General features: G+C 34.9%; 1 protein-coding gene across 21 annotated transcripts in view; it reads left to right on the top strand.

Annotated features, from left to right (window-relative positions):
- The window catches only part of LOC134546323 (bromodomain-containing protein 3-like), a 363730-nt gene that overhangs the window by 124735 nt on the left and 220604 nt on the right, over nucleotides 1-18391 (top strand). For all 21 annotated transcript variants that reach the window (XM_063389071.1, XM_063389068.1, XM_063389079.1 and 18 more), the window contains one exon: nucleotides 17619-17764. In XM_063389071.1, coding sequence (XP_063245141.1) covers nucleotides 17619-17764 — 146 coding nt within the window. The remainder of the gene's footprint in view (nucleotides 1-17618; nucleotides 17765-18391) is intronic.

The following is an 18391-nucleotide window of genomic DNA, read 5'->3' as shown; positions in this document are numbered from 1 at the left end:
AGCACATTGTTTAGAGTGAGATACTGAAAAGTTCTCCTTTCATGCATAAAATTGATTTGAGTAAAGTGGCAAATTTGCATACTGCTAAATCTATGTCTCTTCCCTTTAGCGTACTCTATGAACTAAAAAAAGTGAAGACTGCTTCAGAGCTCGATGTTTAGAGATTCCGTGAGTGTTGTAGGCAGTGCATATGCAAGTTTGTAACTAAGCTTGTAAACGTTTGCCATTAGCATACAAGCTGTAACGTTGCAAGAACCCTGCCCTCCTAGCTAAATATTTTCTTTTAAACTTTTTTTCTGTATATGTAAGTATCAATAAGTCAATGTTTTTTGAGTGGTGTGTATGTTATGAAACAGTATGATCAGACATTATGAATATTAATATATGTTATTTGCACGTGCTATGTGTTTTAAGGAGGTATTTTGTATTTTATTAGTCATTTTTAATCATTACTATTTTTTTTGTAAATATTCACAAATAAGTCGCTGTACTAGTCTTTTGCCTATTTTGGCCTACTTTTTCAGGTTTTTTCTATATAAGTTTAATTTTGTAAAGTAATTTGTATTATGATTGCTGTTCTTAATTTTCATTAACGTGTTGAATGATTCTAGAACACGGGACTGTGTCTGGTGTGATGGTTAGAAAGAGAGGCATGAGAGGCCTGTAAGTGCGAGGGAGAACGAAACAGTAATTCCCCTCAGAGATAGATAAAGACGGTGATTCCCCCACTGCGTGGGAACTGTGTGATAACTGCTGTATCACGGTGTGGGAGAGAGAAGGAGAATGTAAAGTCCCTGGCTATATGGAGAGAAAACTGTTCTCAATGTGTGTTCTGTTTTCCTATTGGCTTGTGATTTGTAGCGTGAATGAAGCGTGCGTGTGATTGGTCGGTGAGGTCATGTGACTTCTCCTCCCTGCGTGGAGGAAACGGGTTCATGACTTCAGCAGTCGTCCGTCGATCGCTGCACCAGTAGGTCGCGCTCGGTGGCTACTCGCAAATTATGTAGAAATTATTGAAGAGAAAATTTAACGTCGGTAGCTAGAGCCATGCCGTTTAATCATCATTTGTTTTGAAACTTTTTGGATATATTAAATTAGAAATTGCGGCTACCGACGTCTGCGTTTGGCTCGTGGCAAAGTTCATTTTCGCTGGGTGCGGCCACGTTTGAGGCCGCACTGACTTCGTGTACTTACAGTAAAATATTACTGAAGGACGTATTTTTCGTTAATTCTCTTCGCGCGAGCTGGGAGCATTTTTCGACAGGCAGATGTACGTGTTGAACGAGTGAGTAAAACATTGAAAGTGATTGGATTCGTCTGTGCATTCTATTTTGGAAAAAATAAAACAAAAACTAAAATTGGCGCAACATCTTTTTATTTTTGTATGTAACGAACCGTTATAAAGCTTACAAGAGCTGTGTCATGTTTTGACCCAAATATTGCATCTAATGTAGAGCTGGGAAGCAAGAGATTGGCCATACTTCTTACTGTGCTGACTGACAATAAATGGGTGGACATATCTGTGGCAGACAAAGCTTTGCGTGAGTATAAGAGCACATGCTCGCAGCCAAATGTTCAGGATAGCTTAAAAAAATATTCACGGAAATCTCTACGTGTTTACCATTTCTGGAGAAACCTTTTTAAAGAATGCACCGAGACTGACAATGTTGCACAAGTGATGAAACGTGTAATGATCATCTCGCATGGCAATGCAAACCTTGAAAGAGGATTCTCTGTAAACTCTGAGAGTTTGTTGCCAAACATGAAAGAAGAAAGAAGAAAGTTTAGTGGCCAGAAGGTGTGTGTATGATGCAGTAACTTGTTCAGGTGGTATAGAAGAACTTAACATTAGCAAAAAACTTATTCACTCTGTTCGTAATGCATATTAAAGATTCAGAGAAGCAATTGCATTGAGAAAGGAGGAAGCAGTAAAGAAAGAAGAAGCAGCTAGGAAAAGAAAATCTGAAATGATAATAAAAGAGCTGAATGAGAAAAAGTCCAAAATCATTGAAGATGCACACAGGCAGTCAAAACTTATTGATGAAGAAATTAAAACAATGAAGTGATTAATATTACTGTGGCAATCAAAAATTTTAAAATTCAGATATTTTAAGTTAATTATAGTGAAAAAGTTTTATTTTGTTGATTTGTGACACTTAGAAAACTGCATTTACAAGTGAACAATGGATTTTTGCCAGTGAAAATTTTTGTGTGTTAAATGCTTTAAGACTTTGCTATTTAAATAATCAAGATATCATGATATGAGTGTGCAACATGAAGCTGTTGGTAGGTAAGCAGTGTTCATATTCACATAAAAAGTTTGTAGAGATTGTAACCTTGTTAAATTTTTGCTTTTCGGTATAGTCAGGGAAAAGCAGTAGCTTACCTGGAGAAGTCAGGGAAATTGTTGTAGAGGTTTTGCTAGCCACCCTGATATACAAGGGTTGTCTGAAAAGTTTCCGATCTCAACATGACGATGGTAGCAGCACTCTTCAACGAAAATTGGGGAATGTGTTTAGTCAGGTTTTGGAATATACTGTCTGAAATTTCAGCCATTTTGGATGAGCAGTTGTTTTTTAACAATTGTTTACGTGAGTCTCTGCATAATATTTGTTTACGAACGTGATGGCCTCTTCATTTAACAAAAATGTCTGTTCTCTGAGTGCAACTTTTAGCCTAGGGAACAAAAAATTGTAAATTGGGTTTAGATCTGGTCAGTTAGGAGGGTGGTAAAGCAGTTCAAACTGCAGTTCGTAGATTTTCACCATGGCAACTGCTGAGGTGTGTGCTGGTGCATTGTTCTGGTGAAACAAATTTTTTTGTTTCTACAAATGTGACTTTTTCTGCATTTTCTGCCTCCAGCTTGTCAAGTAATGATGCATAATTGTTATTCTTTTTCCAAAATAATTTATTAAGACAATTCCATGACTGGCCTAGAAAACAGTACCTCTGTTTTTTCTCCGGCCAAAGTAATAGTCTTTGCATTTTTTGGAGTTGATTCTCCCTTCGCGGTTTTTGGGGTCACAGACGTTCATCGTCACCCGAGCTGGTGTGGCCATGTTTGAATTGAGCTGCCCGAAATATCCCTGTGGTAAATGATGGCGCAGAGTCCCCATGCACACCGTCCAACTCATCTTCAATTAGCGTAGGCGTATTGCCTTTCGAAAACCAATATTTAATGACAGTTTGATACACATTTTTTTCATTTTCACAAAAATATGCCCATCGACTCACGAAAACGACGGTTAAAAATTCAATTCATGTCCAAAATGGCTGAAATTTCAGACAGTTAATTCCAAAACATGACTAAACACATTCCCCAATTTTCGTTGACTAGTGCTGCCATCTTCATGTTGAAGTTGGTAACTTTTCAGACAACCCTCGTACATCCACAAAAAAAAAAGTGTATGACTTGGCCGACTTGTATATTTATTATAATCTGTGTGTGTGTTTTTACAAATTAGTTAACTCATCAATTAATTTGATTGTATGAATTTTAATTCTTTATATTGGGTACAAATAATTGTACTTGGTTAAAATCAAAATTTTTAAAACATTTCATTTAACTCTAATCTAAGGATCAAAGATAAATGTTACATTTTTTACCCTACCTTATGAAGTGTGTCTAATAAGAAAGAAGCAATTTCAAAATAGGAATAACCATTTAATCTGGAAGAAATACGAAATTAATTTTAAAAATGTCCTGTAAACTTTAGTTAAGTAAATACTCATGTGTTTCTAAATTATATTTTTAATGTAAGCCCAAACACTCTAAATTTGGTTTTCAATATTTCAATGTAATAGGCATGTGCTGAAAAAAAAATCAATAAACACTTAGATTATAAAACATTTAACACCCTGCAGCAATGGCATAGGAGGGAGGCTCTTAGCACACAGTTTATGAAACTAATTTAGCATGGCTTTAAAAGTGATAAATTCACATATTTTATTGCGTAAAAAAGAAAAACCCTAAAGCACAGTAACACATGTACTTACGTAGCCACATAAAAAATGCACCTACATTCGGACAGCACAGAACGCTTAAGCAAATATTTTGCTATAGAACACTACCTTTGTTGCTGAAGATGAATTCAATTGTGTGGATCGTGTGCTGAAACTCCTCGTAAGTGAAATTGAATGAAAGAAAACTAAAATGAGTAAGTATATTATTAATTACAGCAGTATGTGCAATAACTACCATACACTGTTACACACTCCAGACCTTTCTGGCTAGCTAAAATCTTCGGTGTTGAGTGAACGTTCGTGTTTCAAGACACTTGCAGAAATGAATTAGGCACTGAAAAATATGTAAGTTCCAGAAGAAATTTAAGTGTCAACGATTGTTCGATGAAATAATGTTTCTCAGACAAACTGATCTTAACTATTTTTTATTAATATTGCACTATATTCACAAATCTTCACAGCCGCCATTTCCATTCCACTAAAATTTCAGACCACGAGAACGAATACACGTAGTATTTACAAGCAAGTCGCACATAACCTATTCACTGACTCGAAAACAATCAAATTGACTGTTCATGAGTACTGAAGGATAAATATTAAAACATAGTTAACATGTAAATCCCATGGTTGCACACAGTCACGGTATGAGCCGATGAATTCAAGTCCTCGGAACACTGGACAAAGTTTACTTGATCATTGTTTGGTCTAATAGCAATGACTTTGGTAAAAAAAAAAAAAATCATTACAGTTCCAAAACATGAATAAAAGGTTGATTAAATACTGTAACGCCTGGACCACAGCAGTGAAATTCTCTATATCTCACATTAATGTTATTTGTGAGTCATCGCCCGACACAACCTACTGTACCTCATTCAGACAATGAGGCTAAGTGCAACTGCGTGCCACCCTTGGGAAGTAGCAAGTGTACGACCTCTTCAATCAATCACAGCACAGCCCTAAAAAGCATAGCAGTAAACAAATTTCCTACCCCTCGCAACCTGGATTTTCCGGCAACATGTACGATCAGAAATAATCACAGTCTGATGATATACTATTTAAATAGTCATAAAAATAACTGGTAAAAAAAATCAGCCAATCATTACACATGGCAACAGCACTTCGACTAACTCCTAAGTCCTTTCTCACCGTTACCCAACTTTCTGTCTCTCTCTAATTACTACGCGCTTGGCAAATCATTGCACCTGCTCGTTCTAAAGAAGAACCATGGTGAACAAAAAAAAAAAATACAGAAGAAAATTACGTGAAAGTACAACTATACAAACTGGTAAATATAACTTCCATAGGCTTATCCTTCTAATATTATAAAAGCGAAAGTTTGTGTATATGTTTGTTTGTTACTCCTGGATGCCTAAACTGCTGAACATTTTTGGATGAGATTTGGTGTTCAGCTAGCTCATAACCTGGATTAACACACATATTACTATGAAATTCCATCTCTAATGGAGTGAAGAAGGGGTCAATTCATTTTTATAACAGATAATCATAGATAATATAAATACAAACAGTGTGTGTGTGTGTGTGTGTGTGTGTGTGTGTCATTTCTCTATGTTTGCCACCCGGTTATACACATAGTGTCTGGCAACTTCCTATCCTTCTCCTTAGTGAGACCTGCCCGCTTAGTGGCGTTTGCGGCGGTTATTGAACTAACGGCACTAATAACAGCTCAGTTTTGAAGTTTGTCAATAGATTGCGTTGACTTGAATTTTAAATGCGCTATTGTTTGTGTTTGTCATGTCTTGAATTTTCATTTGTTTGTCCCGTATGCGTTTCTATATCATTCATCCAATTGCGATGAAATTGTGATTTGTTATGTGCATGCCCATGAAGGTTTCTGAGTTAGTACAACTATTTTACTATTGGTGGCGCCCAAATTATTTCAACAAATGTATTTCATATAGTTTAGCAGCAGTTTGTGTGTTTTCGATGTATGAGTGCACACATATTGATATTACAGAATTGAAATTAATCAGATAGAAACAGTGATAATTCACAGAATTAAATTGAATGAAATAAAAACTGTGACATTTCAGTTCGTGTATGATATATGATATAAACAATAGGTAGCCTGAGAGTCGTTTCAACAAATGTGTTTATTTCATATTGTATAGCAGCAGTTCTTCTGTTTTCGTTGTATGAGTGCTTACGCATGACCCAATTGAATTGAATTAAATATAAAAGAGAGACAGAGATAGAGTGATAGAGTGATAGATAACTTGAGTTAGAGACACAGTGCGAGGTACAGTATAGAGAATGAAATGTAGTTAGATAAAGAGATATATAAATATATAGACACATAAAAGAGGTATAGAGATTGGTATACAGAGGTGAGAGATAGATAGTGAGAGTTATAGATGTAAATATGTATGTGTATGTATATATATATATATATATATATATATATATATATATATATATATATATATATATATATATATATATATATATATATATAGACACACACGCACACGCACACTCACACTCACACTCACACTCACACTCACACTCACACATTGTATGCTGAACTATTGGAAGTCTTGTGTATTGCAATAAATGTATCTTCCCCTCCAATAATTTTCCAGTGAAAGTACAAGTAATTTAAAACTAAATGAACGAAACATGTGGTATCCATCAAGAAAAACATTAATTTTGATTGAGCATCTGCATTACTTCAAACTTCAAGACCAATAATGGAGAAGATAGATCAATAAAGAAGAGGCGAGGTCAAGAGGTAAAGCTAATCATAGCTGTACTTATAAAGGAGGGAGGTGTAACTGGGTGATATATTATAAAGGCAAATATTTGCTCTTTCATAGAAGTATCAATGTTACAATTTAACTCTTATTATTTTATTTATTCTTTGCCTTTCTTTGCCTTACATTCAATTTGACATGTTTTTCTCTATGATTTGCTTAATGTAATATGCTATGGTTATTTTCTCTTGTCTTTACCCTGGATTATTGATTGTTAAAAAAAAGAAAAAAAAGAAATATCAAATTAGGTTTGAAATAGTATTACTTCAGGTATGATGTGAATGTGCTGGACGAGCCATTACATATGAAGAATATTAGAAAGTGGTGTAAGCCTCAGTATTAATATTGGACAAATAGCTGTATTGACAGATATTTTTGCAAGTTACATTTGTTAAGAAGAATTACTGACGCATTACTAGCTCAATGGAATGGTTGTCTATAAGCATACTACTATGTTATAAGAGAGGTAGTCGTCAACTTCAATAGAAATTACCAAAGCTGTTAGTTTCTATACAGCAGCGACTAGTTTATTGACGACAAAGTCGTTTAACACAAGAAACTCAGAAGATTGTATGCTAGTCTGCCTACCCGAAGGAAGTTTGTCTTTCAACTCGTAGACTTCTACGTAGTAGCTAGAATCGAGAATATTGCGGACATGAAGAACATCAGGTACTATCGTATCAATGTGAGCCTATCCAGAAACTACAAGTCCCGAAGGAAAGACATTCCAACTGTTAGCAGTCATAATTTCTGACCTACTTAGACCAAGAGTCCATCCGAGGAGTACTTTAAAGTTGTTTTACCCTGGTGTCACATCATAAAGAGGCTGGTCGTTCTCTCAAATTGATCGTTGAATTCTTCGATTTCCGTTAACAGTGAAAGACAAAACTAAATCATTAATAACTTAATTTGATCGCTATACCCATAATAACTTTTAAAACTTAAATTTAATTATGTAAGAAGCTATGTAATTTCCTGATTATTTCATTCTCAAAGATCCCAAATAGTTGACAATATTTTTGTTCTGTAATCTATACTAATATTATAAAGCTGAAGAGTTTGTTTGTTTGGTTGTTTGTTTGAACGCGCTAATCTCAGGAACCACTGGTCCGATTTGAAAAATTCTTTCAGTGTTGGATAGTACATTTATCGAGGAAGGCTATAGGCTATATTATATTATCAATAACATTAGGTATCCTTACTAAAAGTCCAATTTAGAATCAAATGCGTTGGAGGGGGTTAGATACAACATGCAGTACACGTACAAAGTGTGTGTTGACAATGCCGCAGGCGCTAGAAGTTTATTTCCTATTGCCTATTAACATTGTTGCCATGCACTAGATGCCTTATCATTCTTAATTTTCCCATACAAGTAAAAAACACCCGTGTGATATTAACAACGAAGCAATCAGTACCCTCATATAGAATACATAGAGATAGTGTGAGGTATATTTGTAGATATAAAGAGATAAATACAGATAGAGAGATACATAGATATATAGGACTATAGATGTAGATAGAGATAAATATATATTTAGAGACATTGATGGATTATTTGTATATGTGTAACTACTTCAAACATATTACAAAACAAAACTGAATGAGGCATTGCAATGCATGCCGAGCATTAGCTAGATAATGGAATCTTTTCAATATTAGTAATCCCTAATTTTTCAGTTTTATTTTCTATATTGCTTTATAGAGTCTAGATTACATACAGACCAGGTAAATAACTATAAATTGGCAGAACGTCTGTCGGGATCTGAAAGTGATATAAATTATTTTGTACACTTGACATTCAAATTAAGAAGACAATTACTAACTACATCTGATCTCTAAACAGTTCCCCTTCACCCTGTGTTCAGCCCGGGCAACGCTGGGTACTGCAGCTAGTTAACTATAACCAGCTGTTTTGTTAATTTTATAGATGAAATGAATGGTATCTGTAATTACCTTATAACTACTAGAGTAACTGTAATCATTTTATTGAGTTAACATCTGTAATTTACTATAATGTTGCTGACCCAGTGGTCTATTTGCCGAACCACTGAGTAAATACATTGCCTTAAGCATTTTATTAATAATTTTATATATATGTTTTGATTTAAATTTATAATAGTCAGTACACCTTTGAATCAGAACACATAATTTATTCCCTTTGCTTACTTTAGAATAATATATTAACTATTTGTAATGTTTATTTTTTTGAAAGCTAATCAAAGTGATTTGGCATTTAAACAGAATTGAATCTGATAACAGAAACCATCTGTTTTAACATAACTAGAATTTTTAAGAAAACTAGAGTTAAATTTAAGAAGTTAGTTGTGTTGTATATGTTTATGTCTGGTTGTTGTGTGTTCTGTCACCGGAACTTTCAATCAGTTAACAAATACATACAAATCATTTAACAAATACATATTGTGGTGTGGTACTTGTCATTAAAGTGAAAGAATACACTACTCAGTCGACAGTGTTTTGGACTACCCACGTAATCACAGCCGAGATTGTGGTCTGTTTCACAAAACTAAAAGCGACTGAGATGCGTAATTACGATCTATAGAATTGATGTTTTATGTCATACAGTTTGTTATGCACAGAGGCTATATTTGATAGGATCTCTGTTTTTTTAGCTGGTAGCGAATAATGTTTCATGCTGACTGTGTAAGTTGAGGGGTGCTGGGATCATTATACATTAGTGATAACTGTCACCAAGGAGCTTTAATCAACTATACCGTCTTCCATTTCCAAGTACATACTAAACTATGCTAAATATTGACCACAAAAAAAGTGTTGTGTTACCCAGTGTTATCATTTTTGGGGGGGGGGGGGTGGTGTTTAGGTTTTTTATAACTATTGTTTTTCTAAGTAAACTTTCAAATTGGACTATATGTAAAAAAAATTAAACAACATTTATTTATTTACATGTATTAAACATTGGTCATTGAATAAAAAACGTTTCTCTAACGAAGTGAACATGTTAATGATCACACTGCAAACAAATAAACAAAATAAGTACTTTATCAACATTTTCAACATTCTATATTATGTTCATTGGACATAAAATATTTGTATCTAGTTTTGTGCAATATCATTGATAGATTTAGGTCTGTTAGAAGGTACAGTAGAACCCTAATTATTCGTGTTAATGAAGGGGATGAGTGAGTCTCGGATAATCAAAAATCACGGTTAGCCGAGTCATGCTTGCCTCAAAGGTCATTAGCCCACAGACAGCCATCTGTGGACATTCGGAGATTACATATAAATATACACATGCTTTGTGTGCGTGTGCGTTGTTGACATAGAAGCGGGCTGCTTAGTGCTGGGCAGCAGTGGTTTTTAAGTCTTTCGTGTGCAGAGACGTGGGCATGCGAGTCTTTTTGCACCGAGGTGTGTGGCTAGCCGCCCGGCCAGTCTGAGGGCCCAAGACAGCTGATAGCTGCCAAGGTCACGCATTCTTTTCATCGCTCGTAAGCGACTGCCATACTTCGCTCATTGCTCTGTAGTCAGTAACACCATCAGGCTGGTTATTGTTCTACAGAACGACTGCCTTTAAAATTCTTTTCGAGATTTTTCATACCAGTGCATTGAGACTTGATTTCATGGTTTTGAAATGGTGTCTCTCTCTCGTATAATTCACGGTGTTTTTATCCCCCTTTATTTATATGAATTTTAAATGTTAGATTTTTTTATATTTAGCTTGCTGAACATGGACTTAGTGCAAAAACGGCCTATTATGACATAGGGTTGCAGATGGGTCGGAAATCTTATAACGACTATCTTTCTATAACGACCCTAATCTCGGGAACCGTGAGGGGTTGTTATATCTATTATCCGTTCACTCTTAGCTGAGTTTTGAATTAAACAAACACCGTCGTATCACTGGGCCGCGTCAGCAAGTGATAGGATGAATTTATCTTGCGTGCCAATACTAGTTGCAATGCACACACTTCAGTACAGTTGGTGCTAATAAAATAATGGAGAAGTAATATAACAGGTAAATGGTGCCGTTACCGGTCAGGACACAAAAGCAAACAATGTTTATTTCTTGAATAATCGATAAAATAGCACCGTAACGTAAGACAACAATACGATAGTGTTACGATTTGGTACTCACCTAATCATTATCTGGCAGTGGTGCTATCCCTTCCAGACTTGAATCAGACCTACCACCACTATCTTTGTCACTACTGTCATCATTGTCACTGAGAGTAATGATTTACTGGCCCCTACACCGTAACTCACATTCACAGTGAGGAGTTGAAGTGGAGCGGTTTGCAATTTAAAACAAAGGAATTTGGTTAAAACTTTAACAAAAGTTATCTTAAGAACATTATAAAACTAGATGTTTAGAACTTTGAACACATTTTAAGCATTTTAAGGAAAATATGTTAAGTCTTCTACCGTTTTTTAAAGAAGTCTGTTACTTTTTTCTGTCGCGACTTGTTTATTTTTTGTTTGTTGTTTAATCTTACTTTTCTTAATGTAAGAATATCTGAGAACTCACTATCTTCTCCCTGTTCCATAAACTGTAGAAGTGTTTCTGTTGACTGTAACGCAGTTTGCAGATTCACACGTTTTGCTGGAGTCAAATCTTCCCCGTCGCCCTCATCACTTGAACATCGGCGGCCGCGCATGTGTTCGAACTGACAATGTTGTCATCACTTTTAATTTCATACCCAGGAAGCAAGACGTGAGTTTGTAGCCATTCCTCTATGTTTTCTTTATCAACATGAGCAAATTGCTCATTGTATTTTATAGTTGAATGAAGCGACTCAACAAAGTTTTCCGTCTCAATGTCTTCTTTTTCAAAGCGGTGGAAGTTATCAGTTGAACCTTCAATGTCACATTACAACTTCCTCCAAGATCTGACTATGTTTACTTTCGAGACCATTCCCCACCTTTAAGTTCATGTTTTTCCAAAACTGAACCATTGCCCTATCTTCCTCCAGCCGTAAGTTTAAGAGTTCTCGTCGGTAATGCTTCTTTAATGTTACAATTACACCTTGATCCATTGGCTGAATGAGCGCAGTCACATTTGGAGGCAAATAGGATACAAAATGTTTCCATCTGCTGATTTCAACTCGTTTTCATTTGGATGAGATGGTGCATTATCTAAGAAAAGCACTGCTTTGACCGGCAAACCTCTTGACTTCAAAAATTCAGAAACATGTGGTACGAATTTGGAATGGAACCACAGTTTAAAAATTTCTCGAGTCATCCAAGCAGATTTATTGTGATAGTAATCAGCTGGAAAAATTTATTTATTTATTTATTTATTTATTTGTATTTGTGACATGCCCACCGACATGCCCTTAAATGATCGTGGCTGTTTTGCTTTCCCGACACACACTAATTTTAGTTTATCTTCTCCACTGGCATTAGCACAACACATGATTGTGATTCTCTCTTTACTCGATTTGTAGCCAGGCGCAGACTTTTCTGCTGATGCTGTAAGTGCTGTTTTGGTAGGCACATCCAGTTCAAACCAGTCTCGTCTCCATTATACACTTGGTCTGGAACTAAGTTGTGTCTGTCAATAATCCGCTGGAACTCCTTTTTAAATGCTCTTGCCCCTTCGGTATCACCGCTAAGTTTTTCACCTTCCAAGGACAATTCTTTTATTCCATGACAATCTTTAAATCTTACCAACAAACCTTGCGATCCACTAACTTCTTCTGTCAGGCCTAGTTTTTTTTTAAAAATTTGTGCCTGCTGTGATAAAATTACGCCACTTAGTGGTATACCCTCTGACCTTTTCCGTTGAAACCATTTAAACAAACAAGCATCCAAGCTGCTAAATGTGGATTCTTTCATCATCTTGCGTTTATTTAATACACTTGAAGTGTCAGCCTATGAAGCAAACTGAAGAATTTTTTCGTGATTTTTTATGATGTCGTGGACTGTTGTGTTACTGACATCAAACTCAGTCACAAGTTTTGCAATCGTTTCTCCACTCTGAAATCTTTCTATAATTTTTGTATTGCTGTCGATTGACAGTACCACTCGCTTTCTTTTCTGTTCATTTGATGACATGATGAAGTGTTACGCTCAACACTTCCGCAAAACGCTACGGTATAATCCGTCGGAATGCAGATCACTGTTACAATACATAAAATTATCACCACGTTCACGCTTCAACAACGTACACTAATAAACTGTCTCCATGCGCGGGGTAATCTCTGTGGTACGGCGCCGTGCTGCGCGCGGGAGTGTACAGTCCGGTCATGTGGACATGAATCGCGCACCAGTGTATAATCTATTCACGTAACATGGAACACAAAAATATGTATGTACTAGTATTTTTTTAACTTTCTGTGTATATAAACATGACTGAGTCAAAGTACTTTGCCCAACATACATTTTGCAAAATTATTTTAACATTTACATACATATTGAATCATTGGTTATATGTAACTAAAAAATTGGACTTGATGGACATAAATCGAGGTTAATCCACGAATCGGATGATCGAGTCGTGGATAATCAGGGTTCTACTGTAGTTTGTACCAATAATTATGTTTATTACTATAGGGTAAATATTAATCTAATTATTAAAATATGTAGGTCTAAACTCAGGTTGTTTAAATATCAACCATATAAATATTGCTATCACTAACTCTAAGAAATTCAACTCATTATTTTCACACATTTACTGTATTTTTGTTTAAGTAGCTCATTTTTTTTTTACTGAAACCTAGTTTTATAGCTCAGATATTTTGCTCTTAATATTTATTTTCAAATAGTAGTAATAGTCAATTTTTATTTATGTCATTCATATTTTACTTTAAATTATTTCTATTTAAAGATTTCTTTAGTTAATTAAAAAAATTACTTATAGTAACAATAATAATTTTATTTGGTTGGCTTTAGTTTAAGGTTCGTTCATTTTTTTATCTAGTTTTTTATCTAAAGAATGTTTTGCTCTGAAATATTCCAGAAAAATGTGACTGCAAAGATTAATAAGCTTGACCAATTTTTTCTCTCCTTTTTTTTTGTACATGTCGTATGACTTTTGCAACAAAACTAACAGTTAGTGGGGAAAAAACCTTAATTCATACCCATAATTCCCACTTCAGCTATAATTGATTAAATATTATCTGCTCTGATGATGAATTGCACATGCGCGTCATCTGAATTGCAGGCTCTGAGACAACACAAGGTGTTTTACTTTGTGCATGTCCAAGGCTTTGCTGAATCTATGTTTTTAATTGTGCATCTGAAAGAGCTTATACTATCTGTTTAGAGTGTAAAATAAATTATTTTACATTAAGTTTCTAGTTTTTCTTTGAAGTATCTGGGTTCAATTGCCTTAAGGGTTTACAATCAATGGAATGTGATGGCTGTGAGCCTTTGGGTTATCCCTGGTTTCTCTTCTGTTTTCCTACAGGATTCTATATTGTTTTTCCTTGTTTTGCCTCTCATTCATCTCTAAGGATTTCAATGTAATGAGAAGTCAAACTGAGATTATTTTCTCGTAAGAAGGGGCCATGTTAATTATCAGATTGCATGATTCCCAATAAGGTGATCAAGGTTTTATTTCTAGTGGAGTCAAAACCAGATTTTTCACAATGAGCGAGTGTTTTTTCTGGGAGTACTCCCATCATCAATCAATACCATTTCAACTCTCCAGTTATCTTTCATCACGTCTCAGTCTCAGATGATCCTTCTGTCGACAAGCCAGTAAGATCCTGAGTACATTTATGCCATCATAAGGGTGTCTATAATGTTTTAATGTGCACCTTCAAAGTACAAATGCATTCTACGTATGTTTGTCGTTAATCCATGACAAAGCTTTCAAATACTTTAATCTTGATTAATGTACAGGACTGTGATGCCATGTAACAGAATCATCTCTTTTTTTTTTTCCCTTCAAAAATTATTCACATTAAATTAGTGATGGTTCGAATCCCAATTTTCTCGAATCCGAATCTCGAATCCGAATCCCAAACAGTACCTCGAATCCACCCCTCGAATCCGAATCCAGTTCTCAAGGGTTAATTATAAAATAATTTATAAGTTAAGAGAAAAAATTAAACATTATGCAGAATTATTTAACCCTTTAAATTTTTATTTAAAAAAAACAAGGATTTGACACGGTCTGGATCAAGACGATTCCGTTTTTGGTCACATATGTTTCCTGCAGTGCTGAACAAACGTACAGAGAACACTGTCGCAGGTGGTGAACACAAATATTTTTTGGACAGTTTATGTAGCCTGGGTGAACACGCAGACTGAGTTTTCCAGTATTCGAGAATGTTTATTTCTGGGTTAACTGTAGGATCACGTAAGAATCTGGCCACTTCATCAATTGCTGTAGAATCCGACTTGGTGGATTTAAGGCATTCAGACATTATCTGTGAGTACAGTGATTCATGTATCCACGGAAATCGGAAAACGAAATTCAACATCCGACGGAACAATATTTTGTAGTTACCAACTTGACATTTGTTTAAAGTCCCAAATGAAGGTAAACACATTCCTGAAATATTTAACTAAAAGGCGCCATCTTGGCTTCAATGGTTTTAGGCCATAAGAAATATTGTTGTACGTCTTTTAAAATTAAGCCTCACTAAAGCATAATGATTAATATGCCCGAAGTTAAAAGTGACGGGGTGTTTTCTCTAGTTTACCCATTAAAATTTTTTATATTAATATTAGTTATTTTTTATGTTGCTCAAAATGATTGGCTAACAAATTCATTGGTTGGCCATCATGGAATTCTCAGATAATACATATTTTAACGTTGGTAGTCTACACAAACCAAACTTGGTCCTAAAAAAATTCATAAATAGAACGTATCAGAATATTTAAAATTGAATTGCGATTAAAATAATAATTGTATAATGTATTAATTTTTGTTATTCATTATTTCATTGTTATTACTACATGTGCGACCGTAACTTGTGATGAAAGTCGGCATTATTGTTGTATTACTAAGTAACAGATTTCTCGGTAAAGTTATATAAAAAAAAACAAGATTCATATTTAGTCTAGATCCTAAATGTGCTTTATTTTATTTTTTAGCATATTCTGAGAATACATATGTGATTTATGCCTTATTTAATGCCAATGTAGCGACAATGCATTCATTTTCATGAATATAAAGTAAGTTTCCCAAATCAGTACATGCTTCATAATTTTTTTAAATATAATAATGAATTAAATTACAATACAGTAGAACCTCGTTAATCCGTGATGCGCTAATTCGGGAATCGGATAATCCGGGACGATTTAAAAGAGAAGAAAAAAAAGAGAAGTAAAAATTGTCAGCGCTTAAAATTAACGCCATGCCGGCCGGCGGCCGGCAAACACTACAAGCCATCGCTTGGGCCGCCAAACTCTGCAACGCTGTTTGTACCGACCCTTTGTGTCGCCCCCCTTTCAGCTGTCACATTTGTCACTCTTTAAACTTGAGGGGGATGTCTTGACGTCTGCTTCCCGTCTCCCTTTGTTTGTTTCCTCCCGCCAACGCACGGCAGGCGCCTGGCGAGTGACGTGTCTGGCTGGCATTCAACTGTACGATGGCGGGGGGGGGGGGGGGGGGGGGGGGGGGGGGGGGGGGGGTGCGCGCAAGGTCAGCACGATCTTATCTTTCTCTCTTCGGCTGTTGTAAATGACCGTGAACTAATGGCTAGACATTTTTAAGCCGAGACACTAATTCGAAGACGGCCGGCCCTTACCGTGAACGGCCTTAACCCAGCTGCACGCCGGTGTCTGAGAAGTTTGACAAGACCTTCCGGGCTTTTAATCGCTAGTCCGTGAAATTCGGTAATCCGTGATTATCTCGGTCCTGACCACGTATTAACGAGGTTCTACTGTACCTCAATAGGATGTGTTCCAAGGAAAACGTAAACAGGCCAAGTAAATTGTAAGCATTTAAGTTTTTAAAGTACTACATTTACATCAATATTTTTCCTCGAATCCCGAATCTTTTCCCTCGAATTTCGAATCTTTCGAATACTAGAGATTCGGTGGGATTCGAGGATTCGAGGATTTGACCGGCCCATCCCTACATTAAATGATTAAAAATGAATTGGTGGTTATAACAACAGCTCTGAATTATTACTATTCTTCAACAAAACAAAACAGAACACAGAAATAAATTTTGTGAAAATGAAACAAAAAGAATATGCCTTGTTATGGTTTACCTTTAAATGAAAATAGTTTTCATAATTCTGAAACTTAATTCTTTGTTATGGAATATGAAATAAAAAATATATAATTTCAAATTGAGTTAAATACAAAATATTCACTACTTGATTCATGCTAAGTTGCAAAGCATATAGAATTGTTATTTTGGATGGAAATATTTAAGATAATTTAAAATTATGAAATATCACAAGAAATTAAATTCACAAGGATTAAAATGAAAATTTATTAGTTTTCACTAATGAGTTTAGTCACTTTAAATTTGGAAGTCATTTTGGCATGTTTAATATATATTTTAGTTAAATATTTTTATAAACATTTGTTTTACAGACTAGTTAGTTTTACATTGGAAGTTATCTTATAATTGAGATATGCTTAAATTTAAGATCTCCTGTTTATTCCAGCTCTACTTACATTTAAAATTTATATTTGAAGTTTAAATAAGTAATTTTTTTTCATCATACATTCAAAGTAGTCTTATAATTTAGATTGTATTATGTTTATGATTGTCTTAATTCTGAAGGTCGCCTTATATTCAAAGTAATATTTAATTGAATGTCTTCCTTTAAGAAATTAAAATTGATAACAAAACATTGTTTCTTCAATAAGAAAGGTAATAATTGATTCCAAACTAGCACAGTAATACAATTTAAATTAAATTATTATTAATTATCTAGAACTTAAATATTCATTTTATTAGAACTTTTTTATTAATGTTAAAATAATTTTTTTCAGCAAAAAATGGATTCCAGAGAATACAAGTCTGCTGGCGAGTTTGCAGCAGATGTGAGGTTGATATTCACAAATTGCTACAAGTACAATCCTCCTGACCATGATGTGGTAGCGATGGCTAGGAAGTTGCAGGATGTGTTCGAGATGAGGTTAGTACTGATCATTGCTTGTTACATTTAATGTTATATTGATTCCTATCAGTTTATTCACTTAGTGTAAGCACAGTGAACACCTGACAAAATAATTTAATTAAGAGGCCGTGTCACAAATTTGCGCTCCTATCTATATCAATGTTATTTTAAAAGGCAGTTTTTCTCAAAGTCTATAAGAGGTAGGGGCCAGAAATTTTGCCTACTGAAAGTATACAATACATTTAACATAACCGCTTTTTTCAAATTTAGTTATCATATCATATATTATTTCTGTGATGAAAAAAATATAATCAATATTTTGATTTGTCCAGATACAGTGGAATTTTGCTTATATTTATAATTATTTAGCAAAAACTGAAAAAGCCATTGAAATGTATTGTACATTACCTTCCGATCAGTGTCTTCATGATCATGATGGGTTTAAAAACCTGGTTGTAATCAAGTCTTTAACTATTTCATGACAACATTTATACTTAATAATTTGGAGATAGGCCTTTTCTATCCTAAGCCCCTGAGCTTTCACTATCTGGTCTGGCGACCGACCTGACACTCTTCAACCACCACAAGGGTCTCCGATTGCACATCCGATAAAAAAAAAGCTGTTCGTTCATTTGTTTTTGTGTC

This window comes from Bacillus rossius, chromosome 1 (genome assembly GCF_032445375.1).
Source record: "Bacillus rossius redtenbacheri isolate Brsri chromosome 1, Brsri_v3, whole genome shotgun sequence".
NCBI lineage: Eukaryota > Metazoa > Arthropoda > Insecta > Phasmatodea > Bacillidae > Bacillus > Bacillus rossius.
Note: the sequence above shows the minus strand (reverse complement) of the source record. Positions and strands in the feature narration are given on the sequence as shown.